Source organism: Ascaphus truei, chromosome 1 (assembly GCF_040206685.1).
Source record: "Ascaphus truei isolate aAscTru1 chromosome 1, aAscTru1.hap1, whole genome shotgun sequence".
Lineage (NCBI taxonomy): Eukaryota > Metazoa > Chordata > Amphibia > Anura > Ascaphidae > Ascaphus > Ascaphus truei.
The window spans coordinates 358,959,200-358,977,662 of NC_134483.1; the positions used below are offsets into that span (position 1 = coordinate 358,959,200).

An 18,463-nucleotide genomic window follows, 5' to 3' on the forward strand; every position below is an offset into this window, starting at 1 on the left:
CCCCCACCCCCAAAGGAAAAAAAATTGTCCTTTGCTTACCTAATTTCAAGCACCAGTGCAGGGTGATTGCCTCCATCCTCGTTAGTTGCTGTGTCTCCGTCCTTAGCTGCTGCTGGCACCACGAGGATCTCTGTCCTCTCTTGTTGCTGCTGGCACCACGAGTGCAGGGAGAGTGTCTGTATCTCTTCGAGTAGCTGCAGACCAGCATGCATCTGCCGACCAGCATGCATCTGCCGCGCTCGCCCCCCGCCACACGCGTTCGCCCCCCCAACACGCGCACGCTCCCCCCCCAACACGCGCACGCCGCTTCACTTGTCCTGACGGCAGCCCTGCAAATTTTCAAACTGGACAGGCATCAAAATTATCGGCCTGTCCGGTTGAAATCGCGGCGCCCCTGTAGCCAACCCGCGGCGCCCCTGTAGCCAACCCGCGGCGCCCCTGGGCGCCACGGCGCACACTTTGGGAAACACTGATCTAGAGGGCTGATTAAAGTGGCTTTGAACTAGCACATCCGGAGGTTTCATGATCTCCTGCTGGTATAGGGCTGTAACACCTCCTTTATATGCTCATCCACCTGCAGGATGTGCCAATGTTTCTGTCGAATATCTCTGGCCAGATGTCACTGCTTTTTGTAGGTCCCGATTGTCACGGTAGTGCTGCCCGCAGACCAGACCCTTCCCTATACTGAGGTGGCATGTATAGTAACACGCACCCGCAGCAGAGGAAGCGTGTCCAGAGTGTGGTAATTTGCGTAGACAGGCCAGGAGACTTAGTAAGGGTATCAGAGGTACCTGCTGGATCCGGAGTTAGAAGGCTCGTAGTCAGTGCCAAAGCCGAGGGTCAAGGAAGAGAGAAGTCCGGGAGGTCGAAGGTCAAGCCGAGATCGAGGGGCGAGAGAAGCAGTATAGTGATGAGGAAGCCGGGTCGAGAGCCAGGAGAAGAGTCGAAAGCCAAGCCGGGTTAAAACCTGAGAAGCACAATAACAAGCAAGACGATTTTAAGGAAAAGGTGGAATCCATACGTCAGAACATCCCCTCTGTTTCTTCTTCCCATCCTACACCTCTTCCTAACTCTCCTCCTGCCTTCCTTGACTCTTTTTCCACTGTCTCAGAGGAGGATGTGTCGCTGTTGATCGCCACTTCTCCCTCTACCACTTGCCCTCTTGACCCCATTCCCTCCCATCTCCTAAAACCTCTTGCTCCTACTATAATCCCTACGCTCACACACATTTTTAACTCCTCCCTCTGCTCTGGAACCTTTCCATCCTCCTTCAAACATGCAACAGTCATACCATTACTCAAAAACAGCAAGCTTGACCCTACCTGTCTTTCTAACTATCGACCTGTCTCCCTCCTGCCTTTTGCCTCTAAACTCCTTGAACGTCTTGTATTCTCTCGCTTGCTCCATTTTCTCAACACCTATTCTCTCCTAGACCCTCTACAATCTGGCTTCCGCACTGCTCACTCCACGGAAACAGCCCTCACTAAAATAACTGATGACCTCCATGCTGCCAAAGACAGAGGTCATTACACTCTGCTCATATTATTCGACCTCTCTGCAGCATTTGACACCGTGGACCACCCTCTTCTCCTTCACATTCTCCATACTCTTGGTATTCGGAACAAAGCTCTATCCTGGATCTCATCCTACTTCTCCCATCGTACTTTCAGTGTCTCTTCTGCTAACACCTCCTCCTCCTCTATTGATCTCTCTGTGGGGGTACCCCAGGGCTCTGTCCTGGGACCTCTTCTCTTTTCTCTGTACACACTCTCTCTAGGTGACCTAATAACATCTTTTGGGTTTAAATATCACCTCTATGCTGACGACACACAAATATACTTTTCAACACCTGACCTTACACCTGCTATACAGACCAAAGTTTCTGAATGTCTCTCTGCTATATCATCCTGGATGGCCCTCCGTCGCCTTAAACTCAACATGGCTAAAACAGAGCTCCTCATACTTCCTCCCAAACCTGGCCCTACTACCTCCTTCCACATTACTGTTGGAACTACGATCATCCACCCAGTAGCCCAAGCACGCTGCCTAGGGGTCACACTCGACTCCTCTCTCACATTCGCCCCTCACATTCAAAACATTTTGAAAACTTGTCGCTTTTTCCTCCGCAATATAACAAAGATACGGCCTTTCCTCTGTTGCTCGACTGCTAAAACTCTGACTCAGGCCCTCATTCTCTCCCTTCTTGATTACTGTAACCTCCTGCTGTCCGGCCTTCCTGCCTCTCACCTGTCTCCCCTACAATCTATCCTAAATGCTGCTGCCAGAATCACTCTACTCTTTCCTAGATCTGTCTCAGCATCTCCCCTCCTGAAATCCCTCTCCTGGCTTCCAATCAAATCCCGCATCTCACACTCCATTTTTCTCCTCACTTTTAAAGCTTTTCACTCTTCTGCCCCTCCTTACATCTCAGCCCTAATTTCTCGCTATGCACCACCCCGACTCTTGCGTTCTGCTCTAGGATGTCTTCTTTCTACCCCCTTTTTATCTAAAGCCCTCTCCCGCCTTAAACCTTTTTCACTGACTGCCCCACACCTCTGGAATGCCCTTCCCCTCAGTACCCGACTAGCACCCTCTCTATCCACCTTTAGGACCCACCTTAAGACACACTTGCTTAAAGAAGCATACGAATAGCACTGTAACATTCTTAACACATGATACATAAAGCTTGGCCCCCTGCAGACGCACTTACCAGAACTCCCTCCTACCGTCTCTGTACGTTCTCCCTACCTACCAATTAGATTGTAAGCTCCTCGGGGCAGGGACTCCTCTTCCTTAATGTTATGTTTGTCTAAAGCACTTATTCCCATGATCTGTTATTTATATTATCTGTTATTTATTCGATTACCACATGTATTACTACTGTGAAGCGCTATGTACATTAATGGCGCTATATAAATAAAGACATACAATACAATAGACGATAACCACACCAGGTAAGCAGAAGCTATGCAGAGCAATAATTCCAGGGAAGGACTGGGGTAATAAAGGTGGGAGAGCCAATCAGAGAGGTAGATGGAACAAAGGTGTGCCGTGGAGCATAAGCTGATAGGTGCACGCTGTGATCCTGAAGCGGCATCAGCTGTGAAGCAGGGGGGTGTGAGTACGGCTAGAGCGAGTGCTGGGGGCGTGATGGAGCTGCCTGTGCAGTGAATAAATTATAGCCGGGAGCGCGCGCAGTGTAAGACCATCCCGGCCAACATGGCGGCCGCGTGTGTCAGCGTTGGCTGACACGGAGCCTGGCTGCGGAGGGGATACCGCTAGGAGGAGTAAGGGAGAGCAGAGGCAGTCCCAGGCAGAGGTAAGGAGGGGTTGTGAGAGCCCTGCTTCCTTACACCGATGAATGGAATCAATTTGGGACCTGGACCAGTGTGTTTGTCCTTCAGTAGTTCGGCGCGAGGCATGAATTTTGCTCCCTTGTAGGCTCTTTGGATCGTTTTATTACTATAGCCTCTTTCTATAGTATGAACCTGGTTCTCATGAGAAGTACCTTTTTTTTCAAAATCAATAGTCGCTACAGTTTCTTCTCAGCCGAGGGAACTGTCCAACAGGTATCCCCTGTACCAGAGCCCTGTAAGAGGTTAAAATGATATTAATTACAAAAGTCTCTACCATATCAAATAAAACATATGTATTTATATGTTACTATAATTTCAAACATAAAAGCCACAGTTGCCACAAAAAAATAAGCAAGACATAGATAGTAATAAACATCTCATATATATATATATACACCATCGTCTATAAATAAATATAGCCATCATAAATAGAATCCCATTAAGAATAACAGTAAACTAATAATTGTTTTGTTAAAGTCTTGGAGCCACATTAGAATAATTTCTTTGCCAAGCAGAGTGAGATTTCAATTTCCATGCCTTGTAGAAGTTAAAGCCGCAACCATGCCAAAATATATATATATTTTTAACATAGGAGATTTATGAGTACCTTGATAAGGGGGGCTGGATGTGTGGCGCTGGAAGTTGGGCCCAGATCTCTGTTGGCTGCCAGACCCCAGCTCTCCCCAGCTGCTGGCCGGCTTCCACCCTAAGCCTAAGCGCTGGTCGGCATTGGAAGTTGAGCCAGCTGGGTATTCAGCCCAACTTCCACATATTTGTGCCAGGCGCGGCACCAGGTCTCTCCCTCCCCCCCCCACAGTGTGTGTGTGTGTTGGGGTGGGGGGGGGGGGGCAGATAGAGTGTGAGGAAGGGAGGTGGAAAGTGAGTGTAGGGGGATTAAGTTTGAGGAGGAGGGATGAAGTGTGAATTGAGAGGGAGGGGGATAGAGGAAAGGAGGGCGTCGACAGAAAGAGGACAGTGGGAGAGAGGGGGATAATAGAGTTTAAGGGGAAAGGGGGTGTAAGAGAGAGGGGTGAAGTGAGGGGGAAGAGTGTGAGTAGGGGGCGTGAATGAGAGAGGGGGGGTATGAGTGATGTGGGAGTGAGCGAGTGAGCAAGAGAGGGAGGGAGCAAGAGGAGGTGTGGGCGTAGAAGGGGAGTGGGGGAGAGAAATACATGGCAGAGGGAGAGAATGAGAGGGGGAGTATGAGAAGGACAAGAAAAATAGAGGGAGGAGTGTGAGAAAGGGGAGAGAAATAAAGGGAGATGAGAGAGCGCGGAGGTGTATAATGGGGGGAGGTGGTGTAAGAGAGAGTCATAAAACCTGAATTAAACTCAACAGGCCTCCTTCCTATTATTTGTATGAGTAAAAATGGTCACATGATTAAAAGTTTGATCAGATTGCCCATTCACGAGTAGTCATAACATTAAGGCTAACATTGAGTATTGGTACGGACAGTTACATAGTGCACGAGTATAATTCGCCTTATCTTTCATTAAAATCTAAAATAGGAGGGTCTCTCATTGCATCCCCACAACTGTCTTAACAACACGGGTACCCTTGATCCTTGAGATATGAAGTTTAAAAAAAATAAAGCACCTGCAGACCCCATTTAACAGCTTGCTTGAAAGTAAATCAAACAATAAGAGCAGTCAGTGCAAGGTGCCAATATTGTGAATAGACAACAGAGGTGCTTAATCCTGAAGAGTCTGGTAAATTGTCCCCTATACAAAATATGGAAAAAAAGAAGCAATTGAAGTCTATTATACTAGTAAGTTTGATAACTAACTCATCAAGCATTTTTAGCACTTCTCAAACGATTTGGCATGTGTAGCTATTCAGAAAGCATTGACAGCATGCCAAACTTGGCCGAGAAGTGCTCCTCCCTGAGCGGTAGCGCGCCCGCTCAGACAAACCGTGCGGGAGCTTACAAACAGCTCAAATTCACATTTTTTGTTAAATCAACCTATTCTAATAGCTCCAACAATCTCATCGAGGCTGCAACAAGCAAGCAAGACGCAGATCTCATCTCGCCACCTCAAGTGTGGCAGGATGGGATTTGCGGTATGACTTTGAAGAAAAAAATAATTTTTACTGCATCCGATTGAAGCCGGGAGTCTCCGGAGCTGAACCGCATTAATATCAGCTCCGGAGACCCGGTACTTCAATCCAATGTAATAAAAGTACATTTACAGGCAACTTCATTACCTTAGCGGCTAACCGCTAACTAATGAAGGGGTTAAATACCAGTGCCCGGTTTATTGGGGGGGTGGGTGAAGGAGATATTTGGCCCATGGTGGGTGTATATGCCTACCGGGATGGTTGCCGGAGGAGTTAACCCCTTCATTATCTTAGTGGTTACTAAGCTAATTATCTTCTTCACCCACCCCCTCTACCCCCAATAAACATTAAAACACAATATTAGCCAATACACCCGTTGATTGCCAGTGTGGTTACCTATACCCTCAATGGGAGCAAAGATAACCCCAATGGCAATGAATGGGCACCCTACTACCCCACCCTCTCTACCCCCAACAACCCCCCCCCCCCCCCCAACACATACAGTACAATTGTGGGCAATATTACTATTATCCAGATCTGGATAATAGCGCATCTGCCCATTGAAAATAAAACATTATCCAGCCAGGATAAAGTAAATTAAAGTTGCACTTACACCTTCCAAGATGAAGGACATCCTAATCTTCCTCCTGAAGAAAAGAAAGAAGAAGAAGAAGGTAGAACTTACCGTTGTCGTCTCTTCAATCAACATATGGCCATGGACTTCTTTGCATCGACTGTTTGAGGAGCATTGCGTCATGGGTCAAGAGTTGCTGACGGAGTAGGATTCGGAGGGTGAAGACTGCAATAGTAAGAAACACATTGATTGTATGTTATTTAATTGTGTATTTTTTTAGGTTGCCCATTGACTGCCAATGTGTTTATCTGTGCCCCTTTCTGGTATATAGATAAGCACAGTGACAAGCAATGCATTTTTGGCAAATGCTTGTTTTTATTCCATTGTAATGCATTTTTTAACATTAACATTTACCCACATCATGATGAAGGCTGTCCTTATCTTCAGAGCCAATAGCACCCGAAACCAATCCAAAAACAAGGGGTGATGCCCAACCATAAAAAAAATATAAAAATTAATACAAGGCCTGATGGCCACCAAAAAACAAAAATTACAAATTCACAAAAATCAATCCAGTTCCAATGGCCTATTTGTTATTCAGCCCCATCCTAGGCTTGCGACAGGAGGTTCTTACCTTGAACCGAAGCCCTGGATCCTGTTGATGTAAATTTTTCTTCTCATTTTTTTAAGTCGTCTTATGCCTCTACTTAAAATATTTGTATTTTTCTGCAGAATCTCCATTATGAACACTATTTATTTCATCTTGCAAATGCTTTGAGATATTTGAACTGTGGCCCATTCTCAAAGTTGTAATTTTTTTTCTCAAACTTGTGATTTAAGTAAAATGTTGTTGTAACAGGAACATTCTGAATCGGCCAAAGTTTATTAACTTGTTCAATGCTCTATCTCCCCTCACAAAATGATTATAGGCATACCCCGCATTAAAGTACGCAATGGGTCCAGAGCATGTATGTAAAGCGAAAATGTACTTAAAGTGAAGCACTACCTTTTTTCCACTTATTGATGCATGTACTGTACTGCAATCGTCATATACGTGCATAACTGATGTAAATAAGGCATTTGTAACAGGCTCTATAGTCTCCCCGTTTGCGCCCAGCTTCGGTACAGGTAGGGAGCCGGTATTGCTGTTCAGGACGTGCTGTCAGGCGCATGCGTTAGCTGCCTTGTGCCTATTGGGCGATATGTCCTTACTCGCGAGTGTACTTAAAGTGAGTGTCCTTAAACCGGGGTATGCCTGTACGATCTAGCCAACATTGTGATTATTTAATAATATATTCAGGGTGAATATTCAAATACGTTTTAAAGCTAACTAAAAAGTATGGCATGCTACCTGGTAAAATAATGTCTTGGATAACATGATGTAAATGTGCAAACTTGTTATATTTGCAACTAAAATTGACATGTGTATTATGAACTTCATAAATTACACCATTCACCCCCAAATATGAGCATATTTTAAGAATGTACAGAAATTTAGACCTTTAGCATTGTTGACTGCGAGACACAATATGGCCCATTCACTTTACTAAGTTGCAGGTTTCTTTAGTTACTGGTGTTTATGGAATACAATTGCTTAGTTTTTATGGGTAATTATGCATTAGTGTTAACACTGTCACTTTCTACTTCATTTTATATGCACGGACATCATGAGATGTTCATGTTATTGTCTTAAGAGTCAAAACATATAATGGAAACCTTCTTACACACTGGTAGATCATGTAAAAATATTTTACTTTAAATAACCTGTGTTTCTAACAAAGATAAAAGTATATAATTTAACTAAAATATATTTTTCTTCATGTTTAGCCTTGCATAGTACATGACTCTAAAACATTTAGGGGGTCATGCACTAAGCGGCGAAAAGTCACTTTTCGCCCGTTTTGCGCCAAAAATGCCTACCACGATTCAGTAAGCCCCAAGAACTTGGCGAAAAGCAAAAAAAACTCCATGTTTCTTGGCGGTTTTTTTTTCCCGCCAGAGGCACGACGAAAAGGCACTTTTCGCTGCTACTCGCCATGTTTTCAAATCTGCTCAATTCTAGTAGCCCCGAGCAGTGTTTCGCCGCTACTCGCCGCTCTAGAATGGAGATTTTCACGCAAGTCCGTCACGGCAACTCAAGTTGGCAAGTTGGTGGTGGTGAAGCATCGGCAAGGGCGACACTTAGAAAAAAATCAGGCCTTTTTCCTGCCTGTGATTGATGCCGGTGGTCTCCAGAGCTGATACCCATTAATACCAGCACCGGAGCCCCCTGGCATGCATCCGAGGCAGGAAAAATGCATTTACAGCCCACTTCATTACCTTAGCGGCTAAACGCCTTTGGCAATGAAGGGGTTAACCACCCGTGCCAGGTTTATTGTGGTAGCGGGGGTGGGTGAAGGGTGTATTTGGCCCTTGGTGGCTGTTTAGGGCTTGCAGGGGGGTTGCGAGTGGACTTAACCCTTTCATTACCTTAGCGGTTAATACCGTTACCGTCATGAAGGGGTTAAGCCCTCCCGCTACCCACCCGCAAGGCCTAAACACCCACCGTTGTGGCTAATATCCACTTCCCCCACCCCCGCTAGCCACAATAAAAACAATACACCCTACAGCCCCACAATAAATAAATATGTATATATATATATATATATATATGGGTGGGTTTTCTGGCTATGCACCTTAACCCTGGCTGTGCTCAAAGCTGTGACCATGCATCAAGCTTAAGCCTATAGGGAACCATGTTAAAAATGGTTTTTGAAGCAAAAAGTGGCACTGTGTGCTCATTTGCATGTCATTTCCCAGAAGCCCTTGCTGCAGTGGAAGTGCTGTGTGCTGGGTGATAATGGTGAAAGGCGGGGTTACCAGACCTGCCTAAGACATGCAGATGAGCATACAGATGTATTTACATTACATTTGCATATATATATATATATATATATATATATATATATATTACACCAACAACCCCTATACCCCCCTAACATACGGTACATATATGCACAGCAATGATAATATAGGCCGGCGGTGGCCCTCGGGTGTTCCCCGCAGGTGTCCCCGTGGGCCTGCAGTACCAATTCTGTGCCCCCCAAAAATAATTAAAAAACACATAAATACTTATAAGTAAATACACCCCCCCTAACACATACAGTATGGTAGTGGGCAAAATTACTATTGTCCACATATGGATAATAGTGCATTTGCCTATTTCAAATAGATAAAGCACAATAAATACAATAAATAAATATTGCACTCACCCATGTCCGGCTGCCACGATGAAGGCCATCTTCATCTTCATCCCCGTTCATGCCCTCTCCGATGCTGCAAAACATACACAAGATTAAAAAGAGCCAATGTAATGTCCCCTAACCCCTTAATCACCGTAGCGGTCATTAACCGCTATAGTCATTAAGGGGTTAACCCACCCTCACCCACCACTCGGGAGGCCTATACACTCTCCCCCACTACCCTCCCATCCGTGAGCCTAACCACCCTCACCCACTACCCACAGGGAGGCCTACCCAACCTGGCTTGGGGACAATACCTCCCCCCACCCCCGTTAAGCACAATAAACATGACTATATTTAATAAACAATACATTTATTTGTTAAATACATAACCCACCCACTGTGCCCCCCCATAAATACATGATTTATTCTTTTACATACAGGGTTAATACCCCAGGCCCACGGGAGTCCCCAGGCCCCACAGTGGCCCAGCAAAAGCTTTCAAACAGGGTCTGGAGGCCTACGTGTGGTCCCCAGCAGACACCGTGGTCCTCCAGGTGGTCTCAGTGGTTCACCGTGGGCCCCAAATGGGATCTCCACGGATGGGCCCGCGGGTGTCTGGGGGGCCCCGGGTCAGCCCCACAGGTGCCTGAGGGTCCTCGGTGGTTCCCACAGGGGTCTGGGGGCCCTCGGGTAGTCCCTACGGGTTCATGGTGCCCCCACAGATGTGGGGCCCCCGGTTCTTCCCGCAGGTGTCCCCCCTGTGGACCCGGCAGCCTTGTACCCAAGGGAAGTCCGAGGAGACCTCAGGTGGTCTCCAGAGGTCCCCGCAGACCTAAGGAACCAAACCTGTATGTAAAAAAAATAAACCTGTCCTATACATTTTAATAACCCCCCCCCCCCACACCAAACACATACAGTAATGTGCAAAATAACTATTATCCAGATATGGATAATAACTTTTTTGTCCATTATTAAACACATTAACTCGGATAATAAAATAAATACAGTTCAACTTACCTCATCAATATGAAGCCCCTTCGCCAGCAAGAGTCCTCTGTCCTCCATTGCCAAAAAAATACATAGCAAATACATTCTGTATCAGTTAACCCCTTAATCATCTTATCGGTAAATAGCCGCAAAGGTAATTAAGGGGTTAAGCCACCCTGCCCCAACACCCATCCTTCACCCATTCATTTGTACATTGGCTTCATCATGTATATATATAATTATATATATATATATTTTTATTATAATATATACATATATACACATGATAACAAATATACAAAGACATGTTTAAGGATTAACAAAAACATGCACCCAAAAAAATAGCAACTATCAAATCAATACATAACATTGCATATCAAACGCTAAATATTATATAGGCACATTAAAACAAAAGAACAATTCTCATCTCACCATCAATATCTAACAAGTGCCAATCAAAACATTGAATTGTACATTGTATAAATGATGCAAATAATCTGTGCATCATGTACACTGTCAATCAATGTTAAAAAAAATTAAACTATTGTAAACCAGATACAATTCTATCAAACATAATTAAATTACCATCAATGAATCAAATCCCAAATCTATTACAACCCAATCCAAATCAATTACACAATTAACTATTCATATCGTTAAACCAAACCATTAATTCAAAAGTAACCACTAGTCAAAATAGAACTACCACAAATAATCCACTATTAAAAAGCAAGCCTCACTCTGAAATAAAGTACTGCAAACAGCACCAAAAATGACATCTATCCAAATAAAAATTACATTACAAACACATTTAACCATAGCTGAAAAATACATTTAAAAAACATATAAACAAGCCTTTCCAAAACAATAATTTCTTACCCTGTATGTATATTGATCTAGACATACATACATACATACATACAGTGGCAAGAAATGATAAAAAAAATTATATTACATTAAAAAAAAAATACAAAACCTGTAAAAGTGAAAACAATAACATTTCTTTGGTTTACTTACCATTAGATGACCCACTCACCGACTCCTGGCGATCCCCTTACTCTCGAACCAATCCACAACCATAAAAAAAACCCCAGAACAATCCATGTGTCTGAGTCTTCTTTCTTCTATTTGTAATCCATAACGGGGGTCTTTCTCTTTGTTCTTCGTCTTCTTCTTATCTTCATCTGCCATGCCCTGGTCTTCTTGTTCTTCCGGAGGTCCTTCCTCCTCGGCGTCTGGCTTCAAAATTTTAAATGTATAGGACAGGTTTATTTTTATTACATACATGGTTGGTTCCTTAGGTCTGCGGGGACCTCTGGAGACCACTTGAGGTCTCCTCGGACTTCCCATGGCTACAAGGCTGCCGGGTCCACGGAGGGGACACCTGCGGGGAAGAACCGGGGGCCCCACATCTGTGGGGGCCCTGCAGACCCGTAGGGACAACCTGAGGGCCCCCAGACCCCTGTGGGAACCACCCAAGGACCCTCAGACACCTGTGGGGCTGACCCGGGGCCCCCCAGACACCCGCGGAGACCACCTGGAGGACCACGGCACCTGCCGAGGACCACCCGTAGGCCTCCAGACCCTGTGTGAAACCCTTTGCTGGACCACTGTGTGGCGTGCGGACACCCGGCAGGCCCACCAGGGACTCCTGTGGGCCTGGGGTATTAACCCTGTATGTAAAAAATAAATTATGTATTTATGGAGCGGCACAGGGGGTGGGTTATTTATTGTTTATTAAATATAGTCATGTTTATTGTGCTTAACGGGGGTGGGGGAAGGGGGTATTGCCCCCAAGCCAGGTTGGGTAGGCCTCCATGTGGGTAGTGGGGGAGGGTTTTTAGGCCTCCCGAGTGGTGGGTGAGGGTGGGTTAACCCCTTAATGACTGTAGCGGTTAATGACCGCTAAGGTGATTAAGGGGTTAGGGGACATTACATTGGCTCTTTTTATTCTTGTGTATGTTTTGCAGCATTGGAGGGGGGCATGGACGGGGATGAAGATGAGGATAGCCTTCATCGTGGCAGCCGGACATGGGTGAGTGCAATATTTATTTATTGTATTTATTGTGCTTTATGTATTTGAAATGGGCAAATGCACTATTATCCAATTGTGGATAATAGTAATTTTTCACGTTACTAGACAGTATGTGTTAGGGGGTGTATTTATTTAAAAGTATTTATGTGTTTTTTAATTTGTTTTGGGGGGGTGCACAGAATTGGTACTGCAGGCAGGGCACACCCGAGGGCAACCGCCGGCCTATAGTATCATTGCTGTGCATCCCAAAAATTTAATATATGTACTGGCGGTATAGGGGTTGTTGGGGGCACAGGGGCTGTATGTTGTTTATTGAAATATTTATTGGGGGCAATTGTCCCCAATAAACATGCTATTATGCCTTAACCCCTTCATTGCCTTAGCGGATAGCCGCTATGGTAATGAATCAGCATTAATGTATTTTAATAATATTGTGCGGGAGCAGGGGGTCTCCTGAGCTGAACCGCATTGATTTCTGGCTCAGGGACCCCCTGCTTCCCGAGTTACAGGCCCCGGTTTGGAGCATCGGTGCCTTGTGTCGCCGCCATCTTTATAGCGGGCACGTTGTGTCTTGGACACTATAAAGATGGCGGCGACACTGGCACACGATGCCCCATACCGGGGCCCGTAAGTCGGGAAGCAGGGGGTCTCTGAGACAGAAATCAATGCGGTTCAGCTCAGGGGACCCCCTGCTCCCGTACACTATTATTAAAAATACATTCATGCTGCTTCATTACCATAGCAGATAGCAGCAACGGTAAGGAATTATTGTTTCTTGATATGGGTGTTTTACTCATAGTGTAGATGTGCAGTGTCTCTGGAGCTGAACCGCTTGGGTTTTAGGTCCCGGGTCCCCCTGCTTCCCGAGATACAGGCCCCTTTATGGGGTGCCGGTATTCCTCTGCTTTGTTTACATTCCGCGGTCACGTGATCGGGACATTTAAATGCAGCGGGATACCGGCACCTCATAATGGGGCCTGTATCTCGGGAAGCAGGGGGTCCCCGGACCTTAAACCAATGTGGTTCAGCTCCGGAGACCCCCTGCACATGTACACTATGAATAAAATTTTATTACAAATATTTTTATTTGGGCCGAGGTTTGCGCCGAGAGGGTGGCGGATCTCTCTCTGCTGCAGACACATCTTGGCCGGGTGACGGCTTATCGGCAGCTTATCGGCAGGCAGTCTGTCTCGCCACCGGCTAATCGCGATGTTTTGAAATGTTGCTCTCGCAGTGATTCGCCAGGGATTTGGCCCTTCCTGCATACTGCGAGGGCAACACGCACAAAACATGGCGAGTTCAAACCCCTGGCGAATGCAATTTTTCGCTGCTTAGTGCATGACCCCCTTAATGTTGATGTAACTACAACAACTGTTTTGGAAACTTAACACAAGGAGTTTTAAGAGGACAACCATGGGAAATGGAAAACAATCTTGTTACTCAGAATGAATAGTAAAGCATGCAATATACAATTGATTCATTTCTATGTTTTTTTTTTTTAACTCAAATGTTATTGTTTTTTCAGTGTAAGTTCAATAGTGGGAAAAATGCACAAGGTTACAGGAGAGAGAGGAGGGAGAGACTGGAAAGGGAGAAGTACAGAAGGTTCCAGAACAAATCACATTACAATTTTAGGAGCCAATTTCTATGTTTTTTAATTGATAGAGACACAGGTGTCCTCTACTCCAAAAAAAGAAAAAAACTAATTTTGACTCTGTGGCGAATCATTCATTTTGATACTATGGTATTTTGACATTTTCTGCACACAATTATCCATAAAAAAAAGTTAATATCTATAAACAATGCATGGCTAGTTGTTTACAGATGGATAGAACCAAGCCAACACATGACAATATTATGGTTGCACTTCTTTCAATAAATATAGTTCTTTTTGGCATTTAATTTGCTTACACAGTTGATTGTGCAATATAGGATCTTATTTGTCTTCCTTCAGTTAAGGAGGACGAGTCTATCCTCAGAAGTGTATGGTATGAACTAACTTTGGCTGTAATACACTACATCTAGCTTTTATCCTACACAAATGAAAATATAGTCTTTGAATACTCTCCCAAAATGGTGATAATAGTTCTGAAGTTTCTGACTGATGGTAAGCTTAATATGAATGGTAGAAATCTCTTATTTCTAGGATAGAATTAAAAAGTAATGAGAATAAAATGATCTAGAAAAAATAAAGGATATGTTGTGATGGTTGTCAACAAGCCAGACTATCAAATAGCAGTCAATCCATTACCATCTGAAAAAAAGTATCTAGTTTCCACTAGGTACTTGTAGTTTAATTAAAGTACACTCATGGAGGAAAGTATTTTCCTTACTGTACATAATGGAATATCTTTATATAGAATCTTTTCTACAATTCTGGTAGCTCTCATTTACTCAAAGTGCAGTACTGGACATCAGATGCGTTACTTACCATAGCTGTTGTCTCAGCTATACGTTTGTTGGAAGAAATTGTTGATCAGAATCGGTCGATTTAAAAAATAAATGTTGTCTACATAATGAAACATTTTTTTATGATATGCTAGACGTATTTACTTCTCTGAAATAAATATTGCACACTGTAGTGATGTATCTCAGTTTAAATGGGGTTTTATCCCCAGATGGAATACAAATCTGACAAAGATGGAACATAGTGTTTGAATTCTTTAATTAAGGATTCTACATAGATATTCAAACCGGCTGAGAAGAGTTGCACTCTTGTCATTATTAATAAGGATGAATATATTTCAGAGACACTGCGACAATAATCTTGTTATGCCACTTTAAAGAAAGCAGGGCTGGTGCAAGGGCATTCAGCACCATAGGTGAACCTTGAGCCTAGCTCCCCCACTCTCCTCCCCCCCCCCAACCAATTAACTTTCACATTTTTTTTCTAAGTGAAAAATGTAAATATTATACCTAATAGATTTTCTCTAATATTCATACACATGCCCCCTCTCCATGACACGCTCTTTACCCCCTCTCCCTGACACGCTATTTACCCCCTCTCCCTGACATTCCCTCCCCTCCTCTCTGACATTCTCTCCCCTCTCCATCCCCCCTCTCACTGATGCTCTCTCTCCTCCCCGACACTTTCTCTCCCCTACGCTGACACACTCTCTCACCCCCCACTAACACTCTTTCTCCCCCCACTGACACACACCAGAACAGAACAGATACACACAGGACAGCCACAAAACAGACACATAGACACACACACAGCCTCCCCTCTCCCGAGTCTATACTTCTGCCTCCTCTGCTGCTTCCACCCCCAGGCCCTGACACCTCCTCTTGAGTGGGCAGCTGCTGCCCCTCAAATTCTGCCACTCTAGATGGCCGTCTAGTTCATCTAATAGTTAAACCGTTTCTAAGAGAGAGACCCTACTATGTTCTTCAAATAAAATATTGATATCATTTTGCAAAATGCCTTCGATATGGCTTTGATAGATGAATCATTGTTTGACTTTTTAAGTGTACTGTTTCCTACAACACCAGTGATTTACCATCTGACAAAGATGTACAAAAATGTACCTTTTCCACCAGGTCTCCCTATTGTAGCAGGCACAGTAATTAATGACTCCTTTATACAACCAATAGCATTATTTGTTGACTCTTACTTACAAACTTTAATGGTCAGTTGCAATAAAAGTGCAATTAAAAAAACAATGTGTGTGTGTGTTTTTAACAGAAAAGTCCTAATCGCACAGAATAAGGCAATCAATATGAGAGAATGATAGTATTCAATCCATCCACTTCCATCCACTTCCTTGCTGCATGTGTCAATAGGGGGTGCTCCGTTCTCCCGCCAGCTGATCAAAAAGTAACCGCAAAGAAGGCATAGTGCACCAGAGTGAATGGCAGACGGTTAAACAATAAATGGGAATATCCCACTGAACACTGCTGTCTGTGTTTTATTATTGTAGATAGTTAAGGAGGTTTAAAATACAGTTTACAAATGTACTGTAAAAATAACTGTCATAATGAATTAGACACTACACAGCAATCATGTAAAAAGAAATATGAACAGGATCGTAAGTGCTGTTTGTTAATAAGTGGTTTAACTGTGAAGAGTATACAACTTTTTTTTAAATCCCAATGGTCACTTGATTACTCATTATTTAAATAAAACACTCACACAAATGTTACCAAACCTAATGTTCGCAATAGAAAAACAAAATGTCATTCTAGCCGCCATTCACAAGGTGCTACTTTTCAAAAATGACAATTTACATACATGTTCTATTGTTATTCATACAGTCTGCAACAACTGTTGCAATTGATGTAGTTTGTTCTAATTCATGTAGTTACACAAAATGATGGCGATACCACAGAAGAGACACTGACACACATGCAGCTTCCATTTGTGTGCTCAGCAAAGCATGTTTTATTTCTGTGCCACAAGTTCGCCAAACATACTGTATTTGCCCAAATATATTACTCGTATTTGCAATTTACTGGACTAACATACATTTGACATCATATCTTTTTTTATTGGGTTTTCATATAGTTTAAAAAAAATTGCATCAGTATCACAGGGTATGTTTTTTTCACATGTAGTTGAAAGATGAGTGTACACTATTAATATTACAATATATTCCTGTATTAAATATGGTTAATGGTTCATTATTCCTGTTGCACAGTAGCAAAAACATCTTGTGGAATGTAAGAACGTTTGGAAACCTCTGTTTTATATGTTGTCAGGGCTCATGAATAAACAACAATAAGAAGAAAATGAAGAGTGAGAAAGGAACATGTCTGAATATCTACGTATTAAACTGGTATTTAAAAAAAAAATACTTTGTTGATCAGAACTTGTTGACACCACATACATTTACAGTTTAAGATAGATTTTTCTTTACACAACATATTATATTAAAGTTGGATTGCATTAAGTTACTTCTATTTTTATTTGGTGCGATGTATCTGGTTTCACAGTATATGTGCCCTCTAAAGAATAAATACTGTACTACAAATAATACAATAAAATATTGATATAGTGGGTTATATAATGAATGTACTTAATGACTGTACATGCAGTTATCTTTATGTAAAGCTGGCAGACACTTTTCGATGTTTTTATATGGCAGATATGAGGACATTTTATATAACTGCAAAACTAAAGTGTTAGAAAAGGAGCCTGTGGATAAAACAAAACAAAATGATGGGTTCACTTTTCTAAACAGTTCCAGATTAATTTCCCCCAAACGCACACTTTAATTGATGATATACTGTAGATGCAGACAAGAGAAGTAAATTGACCAAGTTCCAATATAGTCACATAATAAAAAGGCTTGGTGTGCAAAACCATATGCAAACTGTGAAGGTAATATGGGTCAAGAAATGTTTGATTGTCTATTGCTTTATAAGTATCACAAATGTTACACAATTTATATACAAAGTTGTGTGCACTGCAATTACCAGTGGTAAATGGTAATACAAAAATATCATCATTAAGGGGTTACACAAATGCTAAAATATCAGTGTGTGCTGTGCCTGTTGTACAGTATATAGTATGCATTATTTAGAGCAGCTGTGAATTGTTTGAAGAAATATAGCATTCTTGTCTACATAGTTTAGGACAGAAACTTCTCAATCACTTCAAGAAGATCTGTGGATGAAGTTAATCCTTCAAGGTCCAACAAATTTGTGTCAACGTGAAAGTTAAAAAAATCCTCACCATCTTCTTTTTCATCAACACCATTCTCAAGCTGCTCTGGTGCTTCAGAAATGTTGCTCTCAGAGGTAGGAATGACAACAATGCGTGGAATGGTGGCATGAATGATCCAGTCCAAGCCTCCACTTACTTCACTTCCATGGGTATTTAGCTTTGAAATGTGTGTGGTCCCACCGTTGACAATGGTTTCCAAGTCAAGGGGGTAGGTAACTGTGCTTAGTAAACTGGAAAGAAGAATCTCTTGAGGGCTATCTTTTTCTGGTCTTCTTAATTTATTCTCCAACTTACGTATTGTTGGTAAAACCTAGTTCATAAAAAGCAAAACATATAATTTTATTCCCTCCCAGACAAGTGTGAGGCTAAGGGTTACTCTTCTGACATGTTCTCTCATTGCATGTGTAAGAATTAATACCACAACACAGATATTCCTGAAACATCCAGAGAGATTCCCTTACAGTAGCTCTGGCATAGAGTATCATAGCTCGATCTTGTTTTAACTGCATATTGACTTGAATTTGCTGTTAACAGGGAATTGAGCTACGGTACCGTACCCTTTAT

The 18,463-nt window shown here is 43.0% G+C and overlaps 1 protein-coding gene across 2 annotated transcripts in view; it reads right to left on the minus strand.

The window, feature by feature from the left end:
* Nucleotides 1-16,518: 16,518 nt before the first annotated feature.
* The window catches only part of LOC142499857 (melanopsin-B-like), a 142,413-nt gene continuing 140,468 nt past the window's right edge, over nucleotides 16,519-18,463 (minus strand). For both annotated transcript variants that reach the window (XM_075609881.1, XM_075609873.1), the window contains one exon: nucleotides 16,519-18,209. In XM_075609881.1, the coding sequence (XP_075465996.1) occupies nucleotides 17,805-18,209 (405 nt within the window). In that variant the 3' untranslated portion in view covers nucleotides 16,519-17,804. The remainder of the gene's footprint in view (nucleotides 18,210-18,463) is intronic.